The 27,781-nt window shown below is 41.7% G+C and overlaps 1 protein-coding gene across 19 annotated transcripts in view; it reads right to left on the reverse strand.

Annotated features, from left to right (window-relative positions):
- Nucleotides 1-27,781, reverse strand: part of IQSEC1 (IQ motif and Sec7 domain ArfGEF 1) — a 344,442-nt gene that overhangs the window by 94,904 nt on the left and 221,757 nt on the right. Inside the window, exon 1 of one of the 19 annotated variants that reach the window (XM_080607021.1) lies at nt 3,403-4,732. The exons of the other annotated variants lie outside the window; for them this stretch is intronic. Coding sequence (XP_080463147.1) covers nt 3,403-3,566 — 164 coding nt within the window. The 5' untranslated portion in view covers nt 3,567-4,732. Of the gene's footprint in view, nt 1-3,402; nt 4,733-27,781 lie in introns of those variants that run through there. 19 annotated transcript variants of the gene reach the window in all.

Genomic DNA, 27,781 nt, shown 5'->3' on the forward strand with positions numbered 1-27,781 from the left:
ATACGATCACTTGTCCCCTTTGACAAATATCCTTGTTTTCTGTACTGGTTTGTTGTGTGAAGTTCATGCAGCAACCTCATTTTTCATCTCCTGCACCCTAAATTCAATGCTGGTTACATGAGAAACAAATGGATGCTTGGCTATCATTCTAATCCAAGCAACAGACAGATCAGCAGAAAATTTACCTACCTAGTGAGTCCTGTAGCTAACTTTTTATGTACCCAGGAGCCAGTGATGCTTACGCCCAGACATGGAAGGACACACATTCAGCTACCTTGCTGCAACTATCTTAACATAGCAGGAGGAATAAAGCCCAAACCAGCGCTAGTGAAACACTACTTGTCACTGTTCTCAACTTTTTGCTTTTCCCCTGCATTGCCATGTGTTGCTACTTGAGCCTATCCTTGACACCGAAAGAAGGCAGGCTGCATCTTCAGGGGAAAAATCAGGCACATTGGACCCAATTCTACAAGTCTGCAGTGAGAGAAGCCACAAAATGGTCTGAAGTAACAGCTCAAGCCCGGGGGGGAGGAAACATCGTTTGGCCCAGGAACCGATAGACTTAAGCTTCAGACCTCCTCCCTGGGGTCTCCACATAGGCAGCTACATAGAAAGCTGCTCCTACGAGCAAGCTACATGCTAGGGTAGAGTTTTTCTCTGATGTGCCTCAATAACTGCATCATTGCCGCCTAAAAAAAGGTAACTACACACAATAGTTTTTGCTTGCATTTGCAGTTGTGATCACAATAAATTTTATTCAGGTGCTGTATGGAGAGAGCAAGCCACAAAGCTCCCCAGGAAGCTGACATTCTGCTAGAGAACCAAGACCAACAAAGGACCTCCAGAGAGGCCACGAAAACAGCACACGTGCAGATGACTCCAAAATCATCACATCTACTACATCTGTAGGTTTCTGGAGGGCTTTAGAATTATTTGTTTATTTTGCATGCTAATTTTTTTTTCATCCAATAAGCTATGTAATTACAGAAAAAAGGTTTACCCTTTTGATGTCCTAAAGCATGGAAAAAGAACAAGATTGTGCCTATACCATTTGATGCATACACCTAAAAAAAAAAAAAAAAAACTAAGGAAAGAGTTAATATTTGATTTCCTCCATCTGACCTATGTACTATTTTACATTTTCCAATTTGTTGTTCCAAGTAACCATGCTCTAGATATGAGCCTATATTTAATATAAAACACTCAGTCACTAGACAGCCTTTGAATTTGAATGACAGAGTTTCCTCAATTCTATTTTAATTTCTATTGTGTAGAAAAGTGTTTAGAGTGTGGGCCTTACTAAGAGATGACAGAATATCATTTTACAGTAATTCCAATGCTTTAAAAGCTGCTAAGAAGCCTCCACTGAGATGACAGGTCTTGTGAAGCACTTCGAAATGTTGTTTCATCCATTCTAGACAGGTTTAAGATAAGAAAATTCATATAATAAGATCATATATTTACAACACAGGCTAACTTGTTGAAGTATTTCTGTAATCACATTATCCAGAATTTGGTAAGACTTGCAGGATGGTCTTTCTGAGCTGAGATCTTTTTAGTTTGTTATGAGAACCAGAAAATCTGGGAGGACATTCTTGCAGGATGGGATCGTTCTTTTTATCTGCAGTCCGTCTATCAAGTTATCTGAAATTCTCTAGCAAGACAGAGCATTAGCTTCCTTTAAAAACACTGAGCTCAGGAAAGCGGAAACAGCTTGGCTCAGTATTTATGAGCCAAAATAAATAAAAATGTCAGAGGAAGTGAATATTTTAAAAGATTGGGTAAACATATCCTAAGAGGGTGGCTCACTTTTCCTAGATTGTTCAAATACCCACACTTTTGTTCCATAAGAAAACAAATGAAATGGCTCTCAATGGCACAATTCTACTGTGATCACACGCAAGCCATAGAATACAGCCTCTGTTCAAGATCCTACTTGGTCAGATCACACTTGGCTATCAGCAGATGCCATTTCTTTTTATCAGTCTTTGATTCTCTTTTCTGATGACCATTTCCTTACCACGGCACGAGTAGCATCCAGTGCCTTCTTTGTGTTCTCCAAAACAACTCTCAGCTGCAAGTGTGATTTAATCCTGTTTTGATCAGCCAATTTTCTGTGGTTGAACCAACATATTAGTCCAGGGAGTAAACACAACTGTATCTACTAAAGTCTGAGCAACAGATAAGGGAGACAGAACAGCAATGTAATGATAAACCAAGGTACACAGTTCTCCAGCTTTCATTCAGTGAGTGCAACTCTTCAACATAGTTTGTCCTACTCTAATACCAAGGCTCAGTCCCAAAGGATCTTATGATACTCACTAAAGGATATCCTTCAGAAACACATATATCAATACTGTGTTCATCTTGGTTTTGAATGCTGCTTCTCCCTTTATAGATAAACACTTCTCAAACAGTCATTTCTGAGCTGTCTTAGAAAAAAACAAATAAAAGCCAACTTTCTGAATCTATCTCCACTGCTATATTTCACTGTACCCTCCAGTTTATACTCAGGAGCGATAACACAGGCTTTTTGCCCAAGCTTTGAAAACAGTTAATAGTGAGAGTCTTGAAAACGTGGATACAAGTTCACTAGAGAGCCTGGATAAAGAGACAAACTTGTTTGTTGGCAATCTGAATAAAAGCAAAGGCTACATAAACAGAAAACTCTACTCACTCACTGATTTGGTTTGCAAACTGGATTTTTATAAGAACTACCGTTTGGCTTCCAGGATGCTGTTTGTCTTGGGAGAAGCATCTGGGAAATTTTTGCTAGGCAGACACTGACATTTGTTGCAGTGGGCAGAAGTTATTCAGATCAGATATTCTGAGTGGAAGAACATGCAAAAGGATGATGTAACAGTACCCAGAAGATATAGCATTCAGATAAACAACTGGGGGTATAGCTGAGTGAAGAGAAGAAAGCTTGCAAAGCAAACATGAGGACTAACTGCATGCACAAGTGCTTCAAACTCCGATATTATTCCTGACCTCAAGCCCCAGTTATGCTATGCATCAGATGCAAGCTCGAAAACACTTCTGGTGTTGATATGCAAACATGCACACCAGGCATCTCGCTTTATTTCAGACTTCATAGATCTGACACTGCTGTAGCAAGCAGCTTGTACTAGATGCAGAAACCTCAGTAGCAATGTGAATTGCTCAGTATTAGCTCCTTTTGCATACTAATACCGTGTTCTTTTACAGCTGACAGCTACTTCACTTCTGTTGATTTCTGAGCACGAGTGAAGCAGAGGATGCACACAGATCTCTTCTGCAGGTTTCCTCATCTTTTCAAAAACAGGAAGGGAGCAAAGGCTGAACTGGAAAGCTAGAATTGGGATTTTGGTTCAGTCCCTTGCAGGAACAAGGACAAAAATGAAATAAAAGCTCTAGACCTACCTCGCTTCTGCAAAGGCTAAGGCAGTAGGTGTTTGGTCTGGGTCCCCTTGTAGTGAGAAGTCTGGTGTAAATGTCTGGCTTGAATGCACCTGTCTGCTCTGGAAGCCGAGAGAACACATCAACTCCAGTCCGGACTTAGGACTGCTGAATACATAAGCAAGCATGTGTGAAGAAAAGAAGTCCTCTGCATTTCTGTTCCTTTTCTGGCCTGCCTTCTACTTCAGAAATGTTTGGAATGTGAGTTTGGTGCTAATGAAGGTTGCTGGACTGACAGTTACACAGGGCACGGTCAGTGGCATGAAACGTTACCCTTATGAGCTCCGTGCTCCGCAGCCTCACACTCAGCAGCAGCTGATCCTGCTTGAGAAGCTGGCTCCAGCCTCAGGGCCTGCAGTACACACCTGCTCTGGGGTCCGCTTGCTGCTGCACAAAGCCTGCCGTACCCTCCCTCGAAAGGAAAGTTGTTCCTCAGGAGGTGTTTCTGTCTCGGTCCCTTTGCTGAGCTTGCCAGCCAGGCTGCCAGTGGTGCAAAGGTTGTGCTGGGAACAGGATCAAGATAAGCAGTCGTGCTGCTCGGATGGAGTGAACTTGCAGACTGAGCTGCGGTTCTCTGTTTTGCTGAGTGAAGAGAATAAGAATTTCTGAAGCGTGGTGTAGCGTGAAGAGATTAACAGAGCAGCCAAGCAAGTAATGCTGGTAAGCTATAAAGTTCAGGGCAAGCACAGGGTGGGATGAAGTGACAAAACAAATGGCATTGCAGAGGAGCTGCATGACAACAGGACTGAAAGTGACACACAAACAGGGAGGGAAGGAAGGAGGAAAGAATAGCCAAGTGAAATGTAACCGGGCAATTATTTTCTTTGGCTTATTTCTTTTCCACCCAGCCTTTTATGCTTCTATTAGCAGGCTAATGTTTCTCTCACTCCAGCCCCCAAGCAAAGCTTTTGAAATTCATGTGTGCCACTGATTCAACAGCATAAAGGCATAGATAAGCTGTTCTGTGGAATACAAATACCTTCTGCTCAGACACTTAGAGCAAGCAGGGTGTCGCTCTGCCCTCCCCGTTTCCTATCACATCAGTTTTGCTGGTGATAACACATTGAAGTTTCATTTTTCCATTAGTCTATTCATCATGTTAATCAAGAGACACAAAACATCACAGTTATACTAACATGTCCTACAGACAGTATCCAACCAGTAAACTCTTATTAGCAGGAAATATTTTCCTGTTGCCCTTCACTGGAAAGAAACACATCTGAGGCCAGCCTGCTCTGGCAGCAGTTATCAAAGAAGGAAAAAGAGAGCAGTGTTTAAAAGGCAACGCTTTTTTTTTTTTTCCTTCCTTTTTTTTTTTTTTTCTTTTCCTCCCATTTGGAACCAAAGCCAAGCATATCTCTGGACGGAGCTCTGTGGAAGGGGCACACAGCTGAACCAACACCCTTCACTGCCCACTCCGTGTAACATATCAAACGCACGGCGGCACATGAGGCCGTTTCTTGAGCTACGTTCCTCAGGCCCTGTGTTTGTTCTCTGCTGGTTGCTGCCTTGCAGGTCGTCTCAACGCGTTCTGCTCTCTGCTTAAATCTTAGGAAGATTCTGTTGGAGTGCACAACATCAGTGTGAAGCTATCTGCCTCAAGCCCGAATAGGTCATCATCATCAACCCCTTGCCTCCCAAGAAGTTGGTTTTTCTCCCCTTTCTCCTCCAGTATAATTGCATTAATTATATATATCGTTGCTGCTTAGCTGTTGTGTAACTTTCTGTGCCTGCAAAGTGGACTTCAGCACTGCACAACTGCTTGGGAATATTGGAAAGACTGGGAAATATATTATCATGAGTTTCCTTTTTCTGTTTGTCTGTAAATATGAGTCGTTTCCACTACCTTGATTGCTGTGATCATTACTGAAAGCTCAAAGACAGTCCAGCTTTTTTTTCCTCAGCATTTTAATAACACACAGAAGAAAGACATGGGGTGCAGCGAGCTCTATTGTGATCCATAACATATGATTACACCTATTTAAACAGAACTGTCTATTCAGCACTGCCTGCAAGACACGGTGAGATGGACATCTGATTTCACTTGAAAGGTCTCAAAACGTCTGCCAAAGACCATATTCCGCAGATGCCACGTACACAACATGTACACATGCACAAAATCACACTTTTTCTTTTTTTTTTTTTAAAGTATTTCTCTCTCATTGTTCAAGTATGTGAAACGCACTGGCTAATGCTGCTAGGCAGCTGTGTGAGCACAGCACTGGGAACCACGGGTTTCAGACTCTGGCGCTGCCTCTAATGTCAACTTGCCTCCGCAGCTGAACAAACCCTGCTCTCCCGCCCTCTCCCTCAGTCTTTCCATCTGGAAAAATGAAGACATTTGCATCTGTCCTGTGGGTGCCTGTGCTATGCATATAAATCAGTAAATGTTTATAGAAATGATTTGAAAATGTAAAGTTATGCATTTCTGATTTAAGGCATTTATTTGTGTTTTTCTGTGGATCAACACAAAACAGCAGAACCCCTAACTCAACTTCTTAAAGATCTGACCCAGAGTTCATGAAACTGGGTTTCCTTTGGGTTACAGCGCAGGCACCTCCTGCCTGCTATAAAACACAAAGGGGCTCTCACCGCAACTTCAGATGAACACCTAGCAGAGGAGGAATATGACACCAGAAGGCAGCGGGCTCAGCTCTCCTCCCTGTTTCTCAAAACCACGTCTCAGTTGGAAGCCTCAGGGTGCCACTACAGCTGTCAGCACCCACATCAGCACCTCTTCTACACAGTGCTGCCGCACGCTAGGCACCTCCAGACCTTCGGACAGCATCGGCCTGGTGCAGGACCCACTGTTCACAGGGAAAACTTCACTGAGCCTTCTATTCTAAGAGAGGCTAAAACCTTTCCCAAACTGCTTGTTCTTTGCATAAGTTAGGCCTGGGATATTTTTTATTTTTATTTTTTAGAGACCAAAAAGAACGAGGAGTGTAGACTAAACTGAATTCAGCAGGATTTTTCGCTTTGGCCAATCTGGCTGTTGAGGAAGTAGCCAATTATGGTGTTTCTCACAAGGGGCATAGATGCATTGTTCTGATGAAAAGCAACTATCTGTTAAAAAAAACACAAAACAAAACACTATTTTTTCCCCTTCCATCTTCCTTCTTATCCTTCAAGAAATAATTTTCCCATAGATGCAGCACAGCAGCCAGATAGCCCTCTGCACTTGGGCAAATCTGAATTTTCTCCTTCTGAAGGAGACCCCTCTAAAAAATGCAGTGGCTTCTGCCTGGGGGAAGTCCCAAAACAGGACCGAGCTTGCCTGCAATTATTTGTTTCCTTAAAACAAAAATCCTGAAAAATGTAATTTCCTTTGGAGGCTGTTGGCTACTCTGAAGACTAAGCACTGGGGAAGCATTAGGTCAAACTACGGGGAGAGCAGCAGCACAGTTGTGTAATTTGCCTGTTTAAATTTGCAGCTCCCTCCAAGCACAATTGATCCCCCTTCTCCACCTCCACTAAGGGTGCATTTCTCGTTGTGGCAGTGTTGCTATTTACAGGTAAGAGACTTAAGACATTACAGCTGCCCACGCAACCCCCAGAGGTACACGGCAGAAACAGCCTTGCCCTTGCTTCATTGCAACCGCCTGGCTCGCGGCACTGCCCCAGCGTGAGCCTGGCCTTTGTTCCTGAGCAGCACGAGAGCAGAGCAGGAGCAGTTCCGAAGAGCCCGACACACCGCTCGGCACTCGCGCAGACTAGCGACGTCCTGCCTGTGCATTAAAGCAAACCCAGTATTATTTACATCTGAAAAACCTAAGTTTGTTGGCAGTGTAATGAAAAAATGCTCCAGCTTCCTGCAGTTGCTGATGCGGTGTTTGCCCTTCACTGTTTCAAACTGGCACCGGTGTGTATGTAAATTGAGGGTTTATTGCTGCACTGCTGTTCAGCATGGGGGCCATTCGCTTTTTACTAGAGTTCCTCTGGCATAAAGAGCATGACTTGACTAGCAATAATACGAGACAGGCCTTGGCTCTACCCACTCCAAACCCAACGACTTCGTTAAGCAGGATGTAAGTCCCCCAGGCTCCCGCCTCAATTTCTGTACCGTGTAAGAAACTTTTACATCCGATGCGAACAATCCTTCCTGTCCAGACTACAGTAAAGCCAAAACCACACATGCGAAAGGCTCCAGGTCTTCAAACATGTAATCACATATATAACTAAAAGCACAAATTCTTTAACTCTAATGAAGCTATGCATTTATAGATTCAAGGCCTATACTTTTTATCTTAAGATGCAAAATAATACCCTTTATTCTCATTTAATTTAGAAAAAAACGTTTACATCAGAAGACTTAGGAAAAAATAGAGAAATGCTTCTAAGTGGTACCATCTTTAAAACTAAAGGATAACTTGGTGAAAGAAAAAGTCATTCTTAGTAATATTTAAAGGTACTTTTGTCTTCATCAAGCACTTCTAAAAGAGCTGGATTCAGGAGTTTCTCACCCGAAGCCTGCCCACAGGTGCTGCACGCTGACTTCCCCTGGGACCAGCGGTGCCTTGTTCAGGCGCCCAGCATGTACACGGGCGGACACTTTCCAAAGCCCTGACCTGAGCAGTGAAAAGAGAAGTGCCACACGTGGCCTGCTGGGCTGCGCAGAACCACACACACGGAAAGCACCGGGAGGAACAGGACAGTTGGTGTTTACAGAGACCAAGCCGAATCACTCTGCCTGTGACCTTCTCAAAGCGGCAAACGCTCTCACCCCCAAATACCCTTTAATCCGCTGATGCAACGCCACTGACACCTCTCCGTCTGCTTAACCACGTTCCATATTTAGAAGTCAGCCTCGTTCAACCCCCCCATCTGACAGCCAGCGGGCTTTCACAGCCTACAGAACTTGCACCCAAACTCACAGGTGCCGTGCCATCCCTAGCAGATACGTTTGTAGCAATGAGAGTATGATAAGTCGAGGCATTTTTCACTGTATTTATGTAGAATGTCATAAAACAGCCATCTGGCTATGAATTTTAACTTCAACTAGCCACGCTAGGCTTATGATTTAAGGGATTTTTTCATTCTTTTACTTCTAACTGTATGTAGGCATTACAAGATCCATTAGAAGACCACCTCCAGATCCCACTACTGTGTAAGGGCTACAAGCACTGACATCTTGACAAGCAGCACGTACGAGAGGTTTTGTTTTCAAATGGGAATCTCGCAGCTTCCTGTCCGGGGTGCTGGCTGTGGTGGCAGGTCAGATTTCTGCTTCGCTGCTTCTGACCATTCATCAACTTTGGCAGAACACAGTCAAATCAAATTCAAAGCAATTTAACGTATCGGTTACTTGGAAAAAATAGGAACAATTAATATCCCATTAAACTAAAAAGACACTAGATTAGTATCTTTTAAATCCAACGACACTGACAGGAATTAACAAATATGTTTTACAAAAATGTTAAGCACATGAAATGTGTCATATGCTAAGAGGTATAAAAAATAAATGACCTCCCCGCCCCCCAACTCCCAACTATTTCATCCCCATGCTCCAGCTCTCCATTATACAACCCCAGAACAACTATACACACAGGCCAGCCTCAGAGACGTGGTATGAGACCTATCTCAAGAATCTATCTGCATTTCTGCCCTATGGGTCCATGCTTTCCTGTGTACAAGACAGACATGGGACTGGCTTTTTAAAAACTCAAAACATCCTCAGGGTTTACATTAAAACCCCTCCTTTAACAGCCGCACAGACTGCATGCGATTCTACAGAAAGATTTCACTCCCCAAGATATTCTGCTGCCTCTGCTGTAGGACCGCTTATTGTTCTGATGATTTATTTTAAAGCAGATGCTCAGAGGAGAATTAAATACATTGAGCAACAAAATCCACAGAAATTCACCAGAAGGGATCCGGGGTGGGCGCAGACTTGATTGACTAAATGCAAATAAGAAAGCTGAACCTACAGTCTGGAATCAACGCTCGCAATCTGCATAACACAGTACATCAGCTACAGTGATTAACATGCTTATTTTTTGCTGAGAACTTGATATGCATTTAAAAGAATGAAACACGACATTCTGCTAATTCTAGCAAGATAAATGGATAGCCTAGCCTTTAAAAGACTGCATTTCTATAACGTTAAGGGAAACAAAACCTTTGTACATCACTACTTCAGGCATAAGAGAAAGCTATGCAATTAGAAAACGTCATCTGCTGCACTTAGAAAGCCTTACCCCCTGCCCGATACATGCACAAAGAGAATTTATTAATATTTTCCTCTGCCGTTAGCCCGATACATTAAATCATCGTCTCTGTAGCAAAGCTACTGCTGCAGCAACTTCCTGCACTGCATCATTCACCTACCTCTGACTTCATTGTTCCACAGGCCATGAATAAATAAAATCAAACATCCAGGTGGAGCTGTCACAGTCTCCCTTTGCAGTGGATGTGCTGGAATAATACAAAAAGCGCAAGCTGGTCCTACAGGAGGATAAAGCTGGGTCAGTGCCTCGTTCTGGAGCCGGGAAGTGCAGGGCTCTTGCTGCCGGATCCGCTGTACTGCTCAGCACATTTACCTCGCGGCGCCGCGATGGGCCGGACCTCCCAGCTTCTGCTCAGCAGCGTTCATAGCCCAGCGGACCCCGAGATATGCCACATCGCCACGGCAATGCTGGCCAGTAAAGCAACCTCCCAGCAAGGTCAGTGCCCTTTTCAGCCTTTCAAGATCTATCAGACAGCTTAAGCAGCAGATGCTAAACTGTAGAGATGTGATGATGCTACGTGCTCTCCCCCAGGACTAAATTACCTTCTAAATTTGGTACTAATTCTCAGGTAATATTAAATTCCTCAGCCACTCAGCCCCAAACAGGGTATACTACTGACTCCCTCAGTACTTCTTGAACTCTGCCCATTGCCTCTGCCAGACTTTGGTGTGTCACTGGACGTGCTGAATGCCCGCAGCTCTGCCTACCTCTGTCAACAGAATGCAGGGCTCAGCACCTTGCACTGAAAAACCCAGTGCACAGGCTTCTCCAGACTTCCAAGGAAACAAGGTTTCACATCTCTTTGCAGCAAAAGTATCTCCTTTTAACACTGAAATGCACATTCAGTGCTTGCTGTTACTGTGGCGTTTTAATGCATCTTGAAATAAAACCCAAAGCGCTGGCTAGATTGCTGATATTTCTTTGTGCATGGCAGCTCAAACCAGTTTAGGGCTTAACATCATAAATTCCATTAAAAAGCAACAGTGTTTACATGATATACCTAACTCATGAAACTAGAGCTAAGCTTTCACTTAGCTCACTAGCTGCCACAGTTTATACAACAGCAAATCACAAGACAACTAACAAAAAAACATAGAACAAGATCTGTTCAACTAAATGCCAAATCTTTTCCACTATTTTTACACAGGGGCTTGGATATACCTTGAAAAGGTAAATTTTGAAAAAAATATTTCCTAACTACATTTCTGGAGTTTTGCATACATCCGTAGTGAGTGGTGGATTAGGAATTTCAGATAAGGAAGCATCCTTATCCCTGTTTGGGATGGGATTGCAGTGAGCTCAGCCAGCCAGAACTTGGGGCCCAAGGGTTTTTCCTTGGATTTAGGAAAAGGATTGGAAGAATTATCATGTACTGCTTCAATTCCCTTCCTGTTTACCAGACTCGTCTGATCATGAAATTACTAGATTTCAGTCAGGTCTGTTAGTTGTCTCGGATAGCATTAGTAATGGTTGCTCCCAAAAGGAGTCTGTCAGCTGAGCAGGATGGGAAGCTCTTTCAATAGAGGAGAAGCATGACAAAAGTGACATGTAACTGAGGGCAGTCAGGGCTTTTCCCTTCTGACAATCTATACCTTGTGAGCTACTGTGCGGTATCTGGACACCAGGCCGCCACACCTCACCCCCTCTATCAATCAGTGCACCCTGGCCTCCCTCGTGCACCCGCTCCCCCCGTTCCTTCCTCACTGGGGGGACAACTTCCCAGGCTGCTGCACGGGGACCCGCTGCTCCCCGCACGCTCCCTTCCACCTTTCCAACCTTTTGGTTCACCTCTGCAGAGACACACGAGGCAGATGCTTTTTATGAGACAGAAATAGAGCATTCAAAGGGCAGGAGTGCTGACGCGCAATTTTGGGCGAATTCCTTATGCAGCCAAGTGAGCTCGCTGTAGAGCGAAGGCTGTGAGCAGCCAGCACGTTTCCAAAATGTAAACGTGGCCACACAAAACCATTAAAAAGATAATTCACCCAGCACAGGAAATTCAAAAGGACTACAAGGGTACACGAGCATGGCTGTGTGTTCGTCTCCCATCTCGCTTTCTTCAGCACTCCCACTCGCTCCTTCAGCACCAGGCCAGCATCTCCAGAGCAGCCAGGAGCTCCCCGCTGCCTCAGAGGGCAGCGTGGCCAGAGGGACACCTCTCAGCACAGAAATCACCTGTGACGGTTCACCTGCTCTATGGTTCCTTCATCAACTCTGCCATATAACGTGCCATCAAATAAGAGAGCTCTCTCCCAGAGTTCAAGGTCAAAATACAGATAAACCCAAATCTCACACGGAGCTTCACCATGAACAAAAGGCCTTGCAGCCTAGGGCGACCTCCTGCACACAGGCCTCGTATCGTTGCCTCTGGAATTTCTTTCCAGCAAAGAGGTGAAAAAATGACAGAAAAAGCAATGTCTAAATTCAAAGTCTGAGTGTGCTGCCTCTCCAAAATACACATGAGAAGTCCGTAACAGCTTGCTTCAGTTTTCCCTGTGGAAAAATGGGAGATAATTTCCTCTCCCTTCTGTTACACGCTTCTGAAATTGTCAAGGCAAAGATGCTGAATAAGTACAGAATACCATCGAAGTTCATACTGCTATGAACAGTTTATATTGCCCTCTCACTGATAAAATCATGAAGACTGCCAGCCTGCATGCTTCAAGACCAGCTGGAGCTGGGAAGAAATCTCCTCATATGAGGCTGTCTGATTATCTGGCTGGGGGACGGCGTTCATCCTTTTACTATATTAGACCTCAAGAAATGCTAGTCTGATAAATTTTACATTTTTGGGAATAGCTCAGTGTCTTTGTGTTATTTTTCCCGTGCTGCTGACCTTATTTTGCAAGATGGAGGAGCCATCATTTTGTAAACGTTGATTTAATTCTCCTGCTCTTTTTCTACTTGAAACCTCCTAATAGCACAAGTGGCCTCAGCCTGGCTTAAACCAAATGAGCTGTGATGTCATGACGAGGATTTTGACCTTCAGAGACAGAAAACACCATTCCGTGGAACTCAAGCATGTGGGATGAGGCACAGATGCATGAGAAAAGCAGTCAGGGCATGAAGTAGCCAAACCAGACTCAGTGATCCCGAGAAAAGCAGGAACACTGATAAAAGCTGATGAATGGCATTTAAGTGGCTGCCTTGCTTTTACATAGCACTGTTTGCTACCCTTATATGAGCTAAAAGTCTAGCACCTCCTTGGGTAAGTCTCCCTGAAAGTCAAAGCAGAAAAAGCTCAAGAACATAATTCTGGTCCTACTTTTACCTACCTCTGTAAGGTCAGGAAAATATCCATTTGCATTCATCAGAATGATCCCAGTCCTAAACCAGACCCTAGACATGATAAAGTGACAGGACGTTTTGCCTTGAATGGATGCAGATTGCACTTTACAGCTAAAATATCCATTCATCTTGAAAGCATTACGCTTCCTTTTTCCACTTGGACGTGCACAGTTCAGGTGTACAGTCTCCATTCTGTGTGCCTGCCACCCCCAGCTTATGAAGGTGCCAAACGGACACTGCTGGTTCTGCTCAGCCACCGCACAAATAACATATACAAGGCCTCTCCTGACACTGCCTCAGGCATGCACATGCATATACAAACCATGCTGTGTGTTATATTTTAATACACACCAAAGCAACACTTCCAGATTCTTCCCCAAGGAGAACATCTTACAAAAGCCGTGCTTTCTCTATGTGCAGCCTTGCCATCGCGTGAGCACACACCCATGCTGTGCTGTGCCCTTTGCTGCGATGCACCACTGTGGCAAAAGGAGACCAGCCAATTTAACACCCAGTAAGCACACTGGTTTTCTTGGGACAAGTCTTGAGCATTGGGTCATAGCCAAACACATCATGGTTCTCTGGTACAACTTCATTCCAGAGCCACAAGGTGCCAGCTCAGTAGATGTAATTTATTGGTACAAGTCTTAGCACCAGAGTGCCTAGCCTGAAATTTACCATGGGTGGGATGGATTTAGTAGTTCTGGGGTGAAGTACAGAGCCTCCTGGTCCTAGCTGGTGACACGAATTTTTCTGTAGCTCACGGATACAACTGCAAGAGATCTTGGCACCTTTGTTCACAGAAGACCAAGCTGCTGATTCATTACAGCAGCCAAACGAAAGCAGCAATGGTGGTGGAACTGAAGCAAAAGGCAAGTGGCAAGAACTCGGCTAAAAATGGAGAATTGCTGCGTGCCCTTTTCCTACGTGGAAAACAAAGCACAGACAAGTAGCATGCCTTCAAGTGCTGAACATCCTTACCAGTTTGACAGCAGAGTAATCCTGATGTCCACTGGAGTTTGTACCCTGATTTCCTTACAAACATTAGTAACTACGTTTTGAAAGACACTTTGTTACCTGCAGTGTATGGTAGGGATGATGCTGGGCATTTCTCATGTATGAAAATGATCATTACCCCCCATTGTTTGGAGCAATATTCACCTTCCAGAGAAAGAAATCAATTTGTACATTTATGGATAAAGTCATTTGCTTCTTTTAGTTGGAGGCTTTCACGGTCACTTGTAACATTATCATTGCTGGCTTTAGAGAGAGTCTTTTTGTCATTTTGCTGTAGTTTATTTGATATATGTTCATTTCTTTAATGTTGCAGCCTCAACCACATTCTCCTTATTTCCCAGTTGGAAGCTTAATTGCTGGCAGGGCATACATTTAGGGGAGGATACGAGACAATGAAGACAAGCCTGACTGCAGTCAGTGTGCTCTGTGATCAGAATGATCATAAACAAAACAAAACTGCCTGAAATTAATAGAAAAATGGTCACAACTGTAGACAAAATATAATTTGAAAGATGAAACAGACTTAGGTGTAGACATTTAAATAAATGCATTGAGTAGTTATCTGATCAGATTTTCAGTGGAGCATAATTTATGTTGGGATCTAACGGTTAGGTGCTTCCGTCTGACTTATTGCAAGTAGACCATGTTTTTAAATACCCAAGACTTTTGCTAGAACAACAGGATTTAACCTCTTTATTATTTAGTAATTATCATTTAGTAATTATCATTTTGGTAACACCTATTAGGCACCCAGGAAAATGACTATAACAGCTGTATGATCAGCTAACATGAAGCTTATTCACTTATTTTAAGTTCCCATCCAAAAAATAGGGACAGGAATAAATAAATAGCATCAAATACAGGGAAATGCAGACAACAATAACTCCTACGTAGCTGAGCATTCCATAAGCAACAACAAAAATCCCTCATTTGAGAGACATTCTGTAGCCTCTTAAGCGACTAACTGTGCCAGCACAGCTTTGAATGAGTAACAGAAATACACACACACAGACATGGGAAGATATTAAGGTACTTGTTGGTTCACCACTCGTTAGATTAGCCACCAATACAACTGCTTGGTTACATCTTCATAATTAAGTCAGCTGCTTGCATGCAAGGATTTACCTTCTTGTGTTAACTATAACACAAGTTTTGACATCAAATACACAGTTTTCAGAGGTTAAAGATGGCAAAACGTAATGAAGTAGCTCAGCCTATCCAGGTCCCATCTCTTCAGGACTACTCCCTTAGTGTGTTTCTTCTAATTTTAAGTTACTCACTTTACCACTGCAAAGTGAGATTGTTCTGCAGTTTAAAAGACTCTACTGACACAAAGCGTCCCTGGTGTTTAGCTGAGGACCAATCCTGTCTAAATGGCTCCCTGAGAAAGCACCGTTAACCAGCCCGATTCTGTAACACACGGAGCATTCTCGCCCAAGCCCTGCCAAGCAGGTGAACGTGCTGCAGGCACACACCCAGGGCCTGCTTGGTCACAGCAAAACTGCTCTGCCCCTCTGTGCTGTGCCGAGTCAGGGCTAGCACGGTCCTGGTTAACAGACACCTGCAAACAAATCAGTCTCTGGCTTCTTGTGTGTCCTCCTCCTAATCTTCCCCCACGTTGTGTCCAGTTAATTTTCTCCTTCGTTCTTTCTCATTACCAGTACACCATGTCTCCTGCCCCACCTACCCCTGCTCCAGTATTGCCCCGAGGAAGGGGGGTCCCACGAACCCTCCACCTCTGGGACCACCCTATGTTCTGCAGTCCTGATTCAAAGCTTAGCTGTTGGAGATCCGAGCTCCCCATCTTTCACTTTATCATGCTACAGAGCTCATTTACACTAAAACCCCAGGGGAATTTTCTCTGTTGCTTCTCACTGTCACCTTTTCCATTCTTGCTACTTCTGCCTGCTCACAGGGCACCTCCCTGTCGTGTTTCATTTCTTCCCAGCTTCTCGGCTCTTCTCCCCAGGGTGTTCTGGACAGTCTCACCACCATTTCCAACAGGTACTGCACCTCGAGCACCTCCCAAGAATTCCAGTCACTGCTGCTACTGCTGGCTTCCCTTGATTTCTCCTTTCACTTTAACTAACCATCTTCATAACTGTGTCTGGAACAGATTTATTGTTGTTATATGATATTTACTAACTGAGGTAGGGGCTCCATTTTGGCTACATTACGAGCTGCTTCCAAAACATAATGTTGTTTGGCTGTCCACCTTACGTCTTTCTTACAGCAATATATCAATACGACTATTCACTGATGACAACGATATTAATTTGATCCTTTTCACCTGTCTCCACTTATTTAATCATTTTTCATCTACATCTACAGCAACAAAAGAGAAAAACTGAGATTTAATTTTCAAGACATCTACATAGAAAACGACAGCTTGTTAAGGTTTCCCAGCAGAGGTTGTTCACTTTTATCTCCTAAGAACTGGTCTAAAAACCTAGTTACAGAAAATCATCTGTAGAACCTGTATCCCACAAATATACAGTCATGGTTGATATAAAATGGTAATAGTCAACAGTGACTAAATGAGGTAAGCTAAAGAATGAGGTTGATCATAAAATTCATTATTCAAGGCCCAGTTCACAAAAAACAGCCCATTTCTTTCACACTGGGAACATCACTTTGACTCGAAAGAAGTTTTTCAACATGAATTATTCACATTTGCTATTTTTTGGGTATTTCCCAAATATTTTCAGTCTTTTTTCTGTTGTTGTTTGTTTAAAAAAAGCTGCCTTGAACAAAAATCAAGAAAAAATATTGTCCTAGAATTAAACAGAAATTCTTGTGTTTTCTTACAAACAGCATTATCTCTGTAAACCACTGGAGCACTCATGTATCCTGAGCTTGGCTGACTTCAGCAGGGTGTCCAGCAGCCAGGAAACGTCTGATAGATTGCAATGAAATTAATTATATATCATTATGGTTTGGAAAACAATAGCCTAGTTGCCGAGGATGAATTAAATGTTGTGTGATAATGCCTGTACCTTGCATATTATTTATGTTTTTTTTTTTGAAAGCAGGAGGCAGTTTTAAGGTAACATTTTTATTCCACCAAGTGACTGATAGAGAAGTGCAACCCTTACGGCTACTCAGTGTGAAAACATTGGAGAGAGCTTTTGCTTTGCTGGGAAATTATTTGGATTGTCTAACTTGACCAGGGTCTTGTGCAGTTCAAGAAAGCCACATTAACTAAAAGATAAATATTTTGTAGTAAATATTTGAAAATATTTTCTTTTTCTAGATAAGGTATGCGATGCAGCAAGCTTGAGATCTTGACATGTCACCTGCTGGCACATGTGAACTGTTGCACAATGATACGGATCGGGCAGGTGATCCGGCTGAAGAAAAACTCCTCTCTTCCCCTACCACCTTTTTGCTTTCAAAACAGAAAGCTTTCAGCTGGATCAGTTCCCTCATCTGGTTCATGGCTCTGCCTCATACACTAGCACTACAACTTGTGCAGCACAGCACAAGGACCAGAAACTGCCTGTTTTGGGAGGCAGAGCCTATTTAAATGTGCGTCACACTATGACATCTCTTGCCAAAGAGCAATTATAAGCCAGCCACAGGGCTAGAAATAGAACTCGTCTCTTGACTTTCAATCCTTGGTATAATAATTAATTTTTATTCGCTTTAAATAACCACTTCTCTCCTCCTATTCGGTAAAGAAGAAATGGTCTCTTTCCATCTTCACAAAAAGGAAGATCTGGGAAAAGAGCTATAGAAATCCGTAACAAGTATCAATACTTGAGTAGTATTTAAAATTCTACTTCCTATCTCCCAAATCTGCATTCAGGCCACTCACTAAGCAGCATTTCGCCTTCTTTCAGGAACAGACCTTCACAGGCTTGATAAAATGTACAAGTTACAACGTGTAAGTTACTTTGGGAAACCTGTAATTTTCAGGGCTTTACAATTAAAAACTTTTACTTCCATCAAGACCAAAATTACCTAAAGGACAGATGCACCTGGGAGTTAAAGTGTTCCCTGCATCACTAGGACCCTTTTCTGGCTGATGGGCTGTTAACCGTAGCCTCCTCTCCCCCCTCCCTCACAAAGACTTAGGCATGTGATTAATTTTTCAGTAACTGGATTGCATGCAACATTTTCCAAGTGAAATGAAATAATGCAAGTTAAACACGGGCTCAACTTATCTCTTATAAAAGGTACTTCATGTTCTCACTAAGCTATTCAAAATGTGTTTTTGTCATTCCTATAATTTACCAGCATGCTTAGTGAACCAGCCTTGTTTCCATTAGCACCTTCACAAAAAGACAGTCTTGCAGTCCAGTCTGTCATGTCTCTATATACTTGATCCAAATTTGGAGGCATAGCTAACTTAACAGGCAGGAATGGTTGGTCATTCAAACACAAACACAAAGGTGTTTGACTTTTTGGTATTCAAAGTCATCAAAAACAGTCGTAGAATTACTCAGTCTTCTGCCTATGCTATGGAAGAGCTAACCAGCAGATTTTCTGGTCGTAGTTTTCCCTTCACTTGCTTGCTAATGATAGTGTTGGCATCTCTTTAAAGTGTTCCTCCCTGTTAGAGAAATCTCACAAGGGTCAAGTAAGTCTGCAGAAACTCTTTCAAGACGAGACGAGACTACAGCAACACAGTTCTGTATGCTCTGTGCTAATGCTATGCACCATCTTAGATAAAAGGAGATGTTTTGGAGCAAAAGATTAAATTTACTTCCAAAATTCCTCAAGACTATACTTCTTAAAATTTAAAGTGAAAAGACAGAACGATTGCATTTCTAAATAAGTATATGCAAGCGTATATATACAGAGATATACACATACATATATACAGTTCCTGCAGTTCCTACAGTTTATTATATGCGTTGGTTTTGCTTCCCCGGCAGGTATCCTACAGCACTAAAAATCTGAGAGAAACAGGTGAGGCAGGATAATGGTACTGTGGGGATTTTAAGGTGTGTTATTTGGTACCTTGACTGGAAGCATCAAGCTAGTAGTTGTAAAAATCATGTGCCATGGAGAAGGGTTTGTTTCTTTTTTTCAGTTTAACTATCAATCCATGGTGCAGGGACATAAGGAAAAGCCTACAAGTTAGGCATTAAAAAAATACGAAATATATTTATGCCAGACTGCCAAAAGGCAGGCTGGCAAGAAACCACTCTACTGGAAGCCACAGCAAACAGTGTAGGCAGTCATCTTCTTTGTCAGCTGCCTCCAGTTCTCAAGCAAGATGCTTGCACCAAGTTGCTCCCCCTGGGAATGCTGGCTGTTCTTGCTGCTTATTTAAACTTAATCACCGTGTCTGTCCTTCAGTGACGCCCTTCTTAAACACAAAGATGAGACCTCAGCTAGAATAACTGCATTGGTCTTCCAAATCCAAGGAAAAGTAAATCAAACTTGTACTGGGTGCAGAGAAGGCTGCTTTGGATGACTAAAGAAATAGGAAGCTTCTCTGACAACGATGGACTGCAAAAGATTGGCTTGTTAAGTTCTGACAAAAGAAAAAAAAAGAAAAAAAAAAACAAACCAACAGACAAAAAAAAATGAAAAAGAACAGATGAATTGCTTTTTCAGTATATACTGGTGGGGTGAGCATATGGGCTAAAAATGAAAAAACGGTGTTGGCACAAGAAGATGTGTGCACAAGTTGGAACAGAATTAAGATAGTAATAAAAAGATTTCTAGCTCTGAGCAGCAAAACTGTGGAGTGTGACAGGATTATGAGAAGAAAACATACAACATTCTTGCTTAAAATAATAGGAACTAGAATTGATAGCTCAGAAACTCCCATTTCAGTCGTACCTTCCTATTAACTGCTGCTGCCTCCACTGTGTACTAATCACCCCCCGATATCTTTGGCTATAGTTCAGTTCTTGCAGGTGTCAGGTGTAGGTTTGATCTCACCAAGCATCATGTCTATCGCTCCTAGCATTGGATGGAAGGGCTGGACACTCAAACTACTAAATCTCCCAGGCCTTTGTCTAATTCTAGGGGTTTAGCATGTATGCATATGGCTCCCCTTTCCTGCCCTACCTCCCCATACACACATTTTTCCATAAATGTAGTTATTCTCCTTCATCAAGACACTTCTTTGTGATTGATGCTTTACAGTCTCTCAACTTCAGCTACAGAATCACAGCAGCACTTAGCTCTTCCATTTGGAAATTGTACTCTCACCTTTAAAATGTTGCCTATGAACTGTGTAGCAATGATCATTCCAATTTTAGAAACGCAAACATTAAAAGGGCAGAGGGTTAGATTCTCAATGTGACTTGGGACTTCAACAAAGAGAGTTTTAACTGAGCTTCTGCCAAAGAGTAAATATTTTTGAGGACAAGTAAAAATCGGACAGCTGAGATTACAGTCAAAAGATTTCTGGTCAACCTCCACTTAAGCCTCCATATCTGTTGGGGATGGACTGCTCTGCAAAATCACCAGTTAGTGCAAAAGAAAATGCAGTTTTTGCTGTCACTTAGAGAGTGACAATAAAAACAGTCCCTCACCTGCATAAGCTCAATATCTAAAACATCTGCAGGCCAGTTCGAATGTGTATAAAGAGTATTCTTCAGATGATGAGAGCTCTGCCCTGCTTTAAGTCAGGCAGATGTCAGCAACCTCCAGAGCAGTGACAGTGCAGCTGTGGCAATGCAGCTGGGACTAGATCCTCCCGGTGTCCTTGTAGGGCTGACGTGAGATAGAACATGCCCAGCTTACAGGACATTACCACTACACCTTCAGCCGTGCCAGCTGGCATCCCTGAAGTACACTAATACAAATAAGAAGTACAAGATTGTTATTACAATGCCATACCAAGATTTTTGTCCCTCTTTTCTGTTACACAGCTCTAGCAAATGCATGCTCCTATTTTCCAATCATGCCTAGCAATTCAAACCAAATAAATCTTTAGTTTATAAATGATAAGAATACATTTCAGTCTTGTAAAAGTCATGTATAGAAACCTGCCATTATCCAAAATTCAAAACAACAAAAAAATAGTATCACCACATCTGGACTTTGAGCAACTTCGGGTAGTGCCTCATTATGATTTTAATTAAATAACAAATACTATATCATAGTGTCATGCTTTGCCTACATCAAGGGACTTTGTGAAGTGCATTTGTACACCAGGAAAGACAGCATGAACTTAGAGGATGGAGAGGTTGTTAAAAATTCAATATATTTTGAAAAGAAAATGCAGACATTGATGACTACCAAACTGTTGCACTCTTTTCAAATGAGTAAATGCTCTTTAGAAATAAATACCAACAAGTAATACACACCAGCAACACAAATGAGACAGAAAGAACATCTTTTCCATTTCCCTCTTGATGAGCATGTTTTATAATCCATAAACAACATACATAAACCTCCTTCCCAGTTATTCTAATTCACGAGATCGATTTTTACCCTGTTAGAGAAAATGTTTTGTTGCTTTACCAGTCCTTTCTTCCTAAAATTGCTTTTAAGAAACTTGGTGCTATATACGAATTCAATAAGCTACTAAAGAAAGCACCTAACTTTCCTTTGTCTCTACTAGTCATTTATGAACATCTGGTTCTGTGCACATGCTTAATTCTTTTCCTTGATTCAGCAAAGCGCTAGATCACGACAAATGCTTGAGATATACTACAAATGGGAATTGATTCTTCGTGTTGGAATCAGATCTGCTTTAAAAAAGCTTTCCTTTTAATGTACCAAGTAGTTGAAGGCTGGAAATACAGGAAGGATGATGCTAATACAGAGTTACTAGAAACACACTTATTTAAAAAAAGTTACAGAACCACAGAATAACCTGAGGGAGAAGGGACCCACAAGCATCATTGAATCCAACTTCTTGCTCCATATAGGACCACTCAAAAAACAAACCATATGTCTGAAAGCGTTACAGAATCATAGAAATCATAAGTATTTATGTTATCAAGATAAAAGTAAGATTGGTCTGGTGTCATCCCATTAAGTCATCTCATTATACATTGCCACTGGTATATTTTCAAAATCACATAAGGGATCACTTGAAATAGCCATCCTTCAGCCTCACATAGCCTACAAAGGACAGAAGTCAAAACTATTCAAAAAATCTCTGACTGAAATGAACATGACCGCACCTTTTCTATTTTTGTTTTCAAATGGTGATCTTTACATAACCTATGGAAACAACTCAAATCCCAATTAACTTTGCGTGACCTGCAACTTCATTTCATGAGCCTTTAGACAGAACGTATCAAGCATGTCAACAGAAAACAGACAGTATAATTACAAGTTGCATAAAAAAGAAGTGGAAAGGTTGTTCTATATAAAAAAAAATAATAAAAAAAATTGAAAACGGTTCTGTGATGAGTTTGCAAGATCTGCAGCTTCTCCCTGCCTTTAACAAATAGACAGCATTAATCTTCCATTCGTGCTCTTCAAAAACCTTTTCAGTGGTGTATGAATCAGCAAAGCCAACAACTTGCCAATGTTTTCACAATAAAAAAAAACATTCTGTTGTATATACTGATGTCAGAAGAAAACTGAAGTTACCCAAAGGGCACAGGACAGGTAGATGTGTAACATCAAGTTCTGCTGCCATGACCAACAAAATGGTGTGTAGTACTTTCAGTACTTTCATGAGCATCTTTATGGAGGTATCAAACTTCTTAGAACCTCTAAAATGGATTTTTTTTTCTTTTTATAATGACATACTGATGCCATTATAACAACATAACAATATAATAATAAAAGTTAGCAGTACACAAGCTTGGTGTTAAAGTAAAATGAATGGGTTAGGGTGTTCAGAATTGATCATGATTCTATGAAAAAGATACTACCCCTCATTATAGCGATGGACATGTAAAGCACTGAGAGCTCAGATAATGAGAGAGAAAACAAACCCAAAGTGGAACACAGCAATGAAATGTGAGGCTGTAACCCAGCATTGTGCCCACAGATTTATCCTACCTTATCAGGAAATGGGATTAGTTTCATACTTCTGCAAAGCAGGTGTGAATTCTGCACGAATCACAGCTACAAAGATACCACAAAAACTGCAGTGGAGACAGTGAGTCATCAGAAACAAGTATCCAGAGTACAACTGGTAGTTTTCATATCAAGTTCCTAATAGGAATTGTTTAAAAGCATCAAGTTTTAATAATTAACAAAGAGGAAATGAGCAATTTGCTCATACTGCCTGCTTGCACCAAACCTTTTCTGTGTGTATGTATATAGCAACAGTCAAATCCAGCACTTTATGGAGCATAACATTAATTTGCACAAATATCTAGAACATACCGAGATCAAATCCTTGCAGGGTCTGGCCCGGTACGTCATCCTTCCAAAGGAAAAATGTAACTCAGATCTCAGATGGACTAGAGCAACATATTCCTGCTTGAATATGAAAACATTAATTGCACAAGTGATCACGGTCCTGGTGAGCTTTGGGGATCTTCACAAATAGTTAAGTTTGAATTCTTGAGGCATTTGCACATCTTCATTACAGATAGAAATGCTTTACTTACTCTAATTAGCTAGATTTCTTTTAGCTTAGCAACTAGTAAAACCTGGTCTTAAGCAGTTATAAGGGTTACTGTCATTTGCCATACAGGAAATAATTAGAAAAAAAGAAAAAATGCCCTCAAACATTTACCCAGGGCTCACTGTGTAGTTTAAGATTTCAGTTCTAAGAGGACCACAAGACCATGATGACATTTGTTTTAAGTAGCAATTGACGACACGGTCCTCTAAAACCATATGTACATTATGTCATATCTGCACTTACCTTGAAAAAAAAAATCAACATATGGGTAGTGTGTTACTAAAGAAACTGTCTGGAGACAACAGTCTTCTCAGCAGTTTCTCCTGATACCTGAAAACTTAACCCAGGCCTTGCAGTTTCCAAAGGTAGAAGCTACCAAAATTATTTCAGCCTTCCTGAATGCTGAAAACAATTCACATTGTCTCTACCAAAGTTCACTTGTGGAAGAAAAAAGCAAAATGATATTTTACTGAAGGATATTTTACTCCATGTAACTATGTTTAAACATGCAAAAGCAGCTTCGATTCATAGGTGGGGATAACTTAAACTGGGCTAACTACAGCAGCTCCTGAGCTGGCAGCCTAGGCTACCCGTTCCCTGGACATTGTTCTCCAAAATTAGCGATGGATCAGTTGCTTGTTCTACTGCCCCATAGCTGGCAGTTCATATGCTGCAGTAATCCTGCACTACCTCTGACTTGCATGTACTTCTGACTGTAAACTGTGGGAATTCGGCACTCGTGAATCAGGCAAGCAGGATATGCAGAAGACTGAGAAGAGAACTGGCAGATGGAGGAAAGTGCACCTGTTTATAAATTAAAACCCAGGAAGAATTAAAAATAACTCAACATTATTGTGACTTTTAAAATCATGTTTCAGTTATGAGATGAAATAACGAAATTGTAATCTAAGGTAAAAATATCTTTTTCCACTAATGAACATGGCTGGTCATTTCACCCATTTGTCTGACTCTTACATATCTTAAAGAGGGGCATAAGAGGATTAAAAATTGATTTCACAGAATCACAGAATCATCTAGGTTGGAAGAGACCTCCAAGATCACTGAGTCCAACCTCTGACCTAACACTAACAAGTCCTACACTAAACCATATCACTAAGCTCAACATCTAAATATCTTTTAAAGACCTCCAAGGATGGTGACTCAACCACTTCCCTGGGCAGCCCATTCCAATGCCTAACAACCCTTTCAGTAAAGAAGTTCTTCCTAATATCCAACGTAAACATCCCCTGGCGCAACTTTAGCCCATTCCCCCTCGTCCTGTCACCAGGCACGTGGGAGAACAGACCAACCCCCACCTCTCTACAGCCTCCTTTAAGGTAACTGTAGAGAGCGATAAGGTCATCCCTGAGCCTCCTCTTCTCCAGGCTGAACAAGCCCAGCTCCCTCAGCCGCTCCTCGTAAGACTTGTTCTCCAGACCCCTCACCAGCCTCGTTGCCCTTCTCTGGACTCTCTCGAGCACCTCAACGTCCTTCTTGTAGCAAGGGGCCCAAAACTGAACACAGTACTCGAGGTGCGGCCTCACCAGAGCCGAGTACAGGGGCACAATCACAACCACTTCCCTAGACCTGCTGGCCACACTGCTTCTTATACAAGCCAGGATGCTGTTGGCCTTCTTGGCCGCCTGAGCACACTGCTGGCTCATATTCAGCCGACTATCAACCAATACTCCCAGGTCCTTCTCTGCCAGGCAGCTTTCCAGCCACTCATCTCCCAGCCTGTAGCGCTGCTTGGGGTTGTTACGCCCCAGATGCAGGACCCGGCACTTGGCCTTGTTGAACTTCATGCAGTTGACCTCAGCCCATCGCTCCAGCCTATCCAGATCCTCCTGCAGAGCCTTCCTGCCCTCGAGCAGATCGACACACGCACCTACCTTGGTGTCATCTGCAAACTTACTGAGGGTGCACTCGATCCCCTCACCCAGATCATCGATAAAGATATTAAAGAGAACCGGCCCCAGTACTGAGCCCTGGGGGACTCCACTAGTGACTGGCCTCCAACTGGATTTGACTCCATTCACCACAACTCTTTGGGCCTGGCTATCCAGCCAGTTTTTAACCATCCTGTTTTTAACCATCCTGTTTTTAACCAGTTTTTTTCCATCCTGCCAATTAAAACTGACAAGGCATTAAACAGTTCTTAGACTACTGTAAGGCTGCACCACGCATACTTTCTCACCATGACTCAAACTTATCCTGGCTACTCTTAGGCTCCCTCAAGGAAAGGCAAGCACAGCACAGAAATACTTGAACATCTAGATTTAATGCCAAGCATTTGTTGTGTGCACCACTAGCTGGATAAAACAAAAGGAGAATTGAATTGTTGCGTCCATAAGTTTGAGAAACTATTTCAGTCTTTCAAAGCATAGGACTCAACTTACTGGAACCCCACTACTTATGGGAGACAAAGTGAAGATCCCACACAAACCACAGTATGAAGCCTTTGCCATGAGGTACTAACACATGCTTAGTTTGCAGTTCAGTGAGAAATCAAGAATTGGGACCTATCAAGAATTTTCAATCTGCAGTTCCTTGATTTAGTAAGAATTGGGTTTATCAGTCTCTACATTGGGACGCTGAAACTAGCACAATAAAGTGCCTTGAACAAATGAACTCCAGATGAAAAGCCGGAATTAATGCTGGAATGCCAAAGTCATTCCATATGCATTTCTGGTAGAATAGATAGCAAAGGCAGACATTCAGATCTACATTTGAGTGTATTAAAATACACACATCACTTACTTGTGCTCTACTGACAAAACTCTCCAGACAGTTGTGCTCTTTGGTTCTATATCTGTGTCACATACAGTCTGTGTCACATACAGATACAAGATTTTTCTTAACAGAAAACTGAAATTTATCTAGTGTGATGTCCCTATGACTCTACTTTAACTCACCAGCTCTGCAATAATTCTAATTTGCAGCTAGGTTTTGAGAACTCAGAATCACATCTACAATGAGTGCTTTGCTGATTCTAGTTGCTTAGATCAGTGGTCTTCAAAGCGAGGTGCGCTAGATTATCTGTTGGGGTTCCTGAAGAAATTCAGTAGTACAAATATATAATTTATAAATGAATAAATATTGAGAATGTGTGCTCCAATATTTTTTTTCTTACTGATAGAGGTGCTTGATCAAAGGAGTTTGGAGACCACTGGCTTGGACGACTCACACACCTTGCAAATCTATAATAAGCAATATAGGACTGCATAAACTAATAATGTTAGAAGTATTTTACAAAATTAAGTCAATAAATGCCATATCAATTCATGACAAAGAATAACGATCACTGTACTTGTCATGATTCTGTCATAAACCTGTAGCAGGATTGCTCACATAAAGTTATCACTAGTCTCAACAATTAGTTCCTCCTCCTCAAACATGGATATTGCATTAACTTGCATTGGTATGGATTCTGTTTTTCCCATTCCCACAAAATAATTGAATATTATATGTTGGAGAGAATTCACTGGCCAGCTCTTCTGAAAACATTTGGACACAATTTATCCAGATGTGCTGCTTTAACAGGTGCTCTTTATCTTCTTGAAATACAGACTAGAAAATATTACTTCAGAAAATATGAAGACTTTTACTAATTTGGTTCCAAAACCACAACAAATAAGTTGTATTAACTCTTTCTGCCCTTACTGGCAAATTTACTAACTCTAATTAATACCATTAGGAATCTTTTAGTTTTAATATGCAAAATGTTGCCTCTAACTGTGATGACCATAAATTGGCATTCACTCATAAGTCAGAACAGCTTCTTCTTGTATTATATTTTCATTATAATCACTTTCTCTTCCTTATTTTTTTGTACTTAGAATTTTAAAGGTACTTGCGACACCAAAGGCAGCAAGCTCCTCAGAAAACAAAAAAGCCCCATGAACAGCACGGACTTTTACTTGATCAGAACATTGTAATTGCTGTTCATAAATAAATAATTATGATGCACAACCCCTAGTTTATGTTCCTAAACTAAAAACATAGCTTACAAGCTATGTGACTATAAGCATCTGAACTCATTACTATTCAGATGAATCAATACCATAGGACTGATTTTTAGACATAAGCACAGCTTTTATTCATTTTTGTCAGAGGAAATGAAATGTTCCTTACCCCTGACAAGTCAAAACACATTGAGATCAAACAAAGAATCAAGCGTCTTCTTTTAAATTTTAAGCTAATCTACAAAATAAAGACAACAAAGTTTATTATTAAGTTAGATGCCACACATCCATCACAAACTTCATTTACTCGTTAAGAACTGAGGAAATGATGGGCAATACTT

The sequence above is a fragment of the Anser brachyrhynchus genome, assembly GCF_964034855.1.
Source record: "Anser brachyrhynchus genome assembly, chromosome: 10".
NCBI lineage: Eukaryota > Metazoa > Chordata > Aves > Anseriformes > Anatidae > Anser > Anser brachyrhynchus.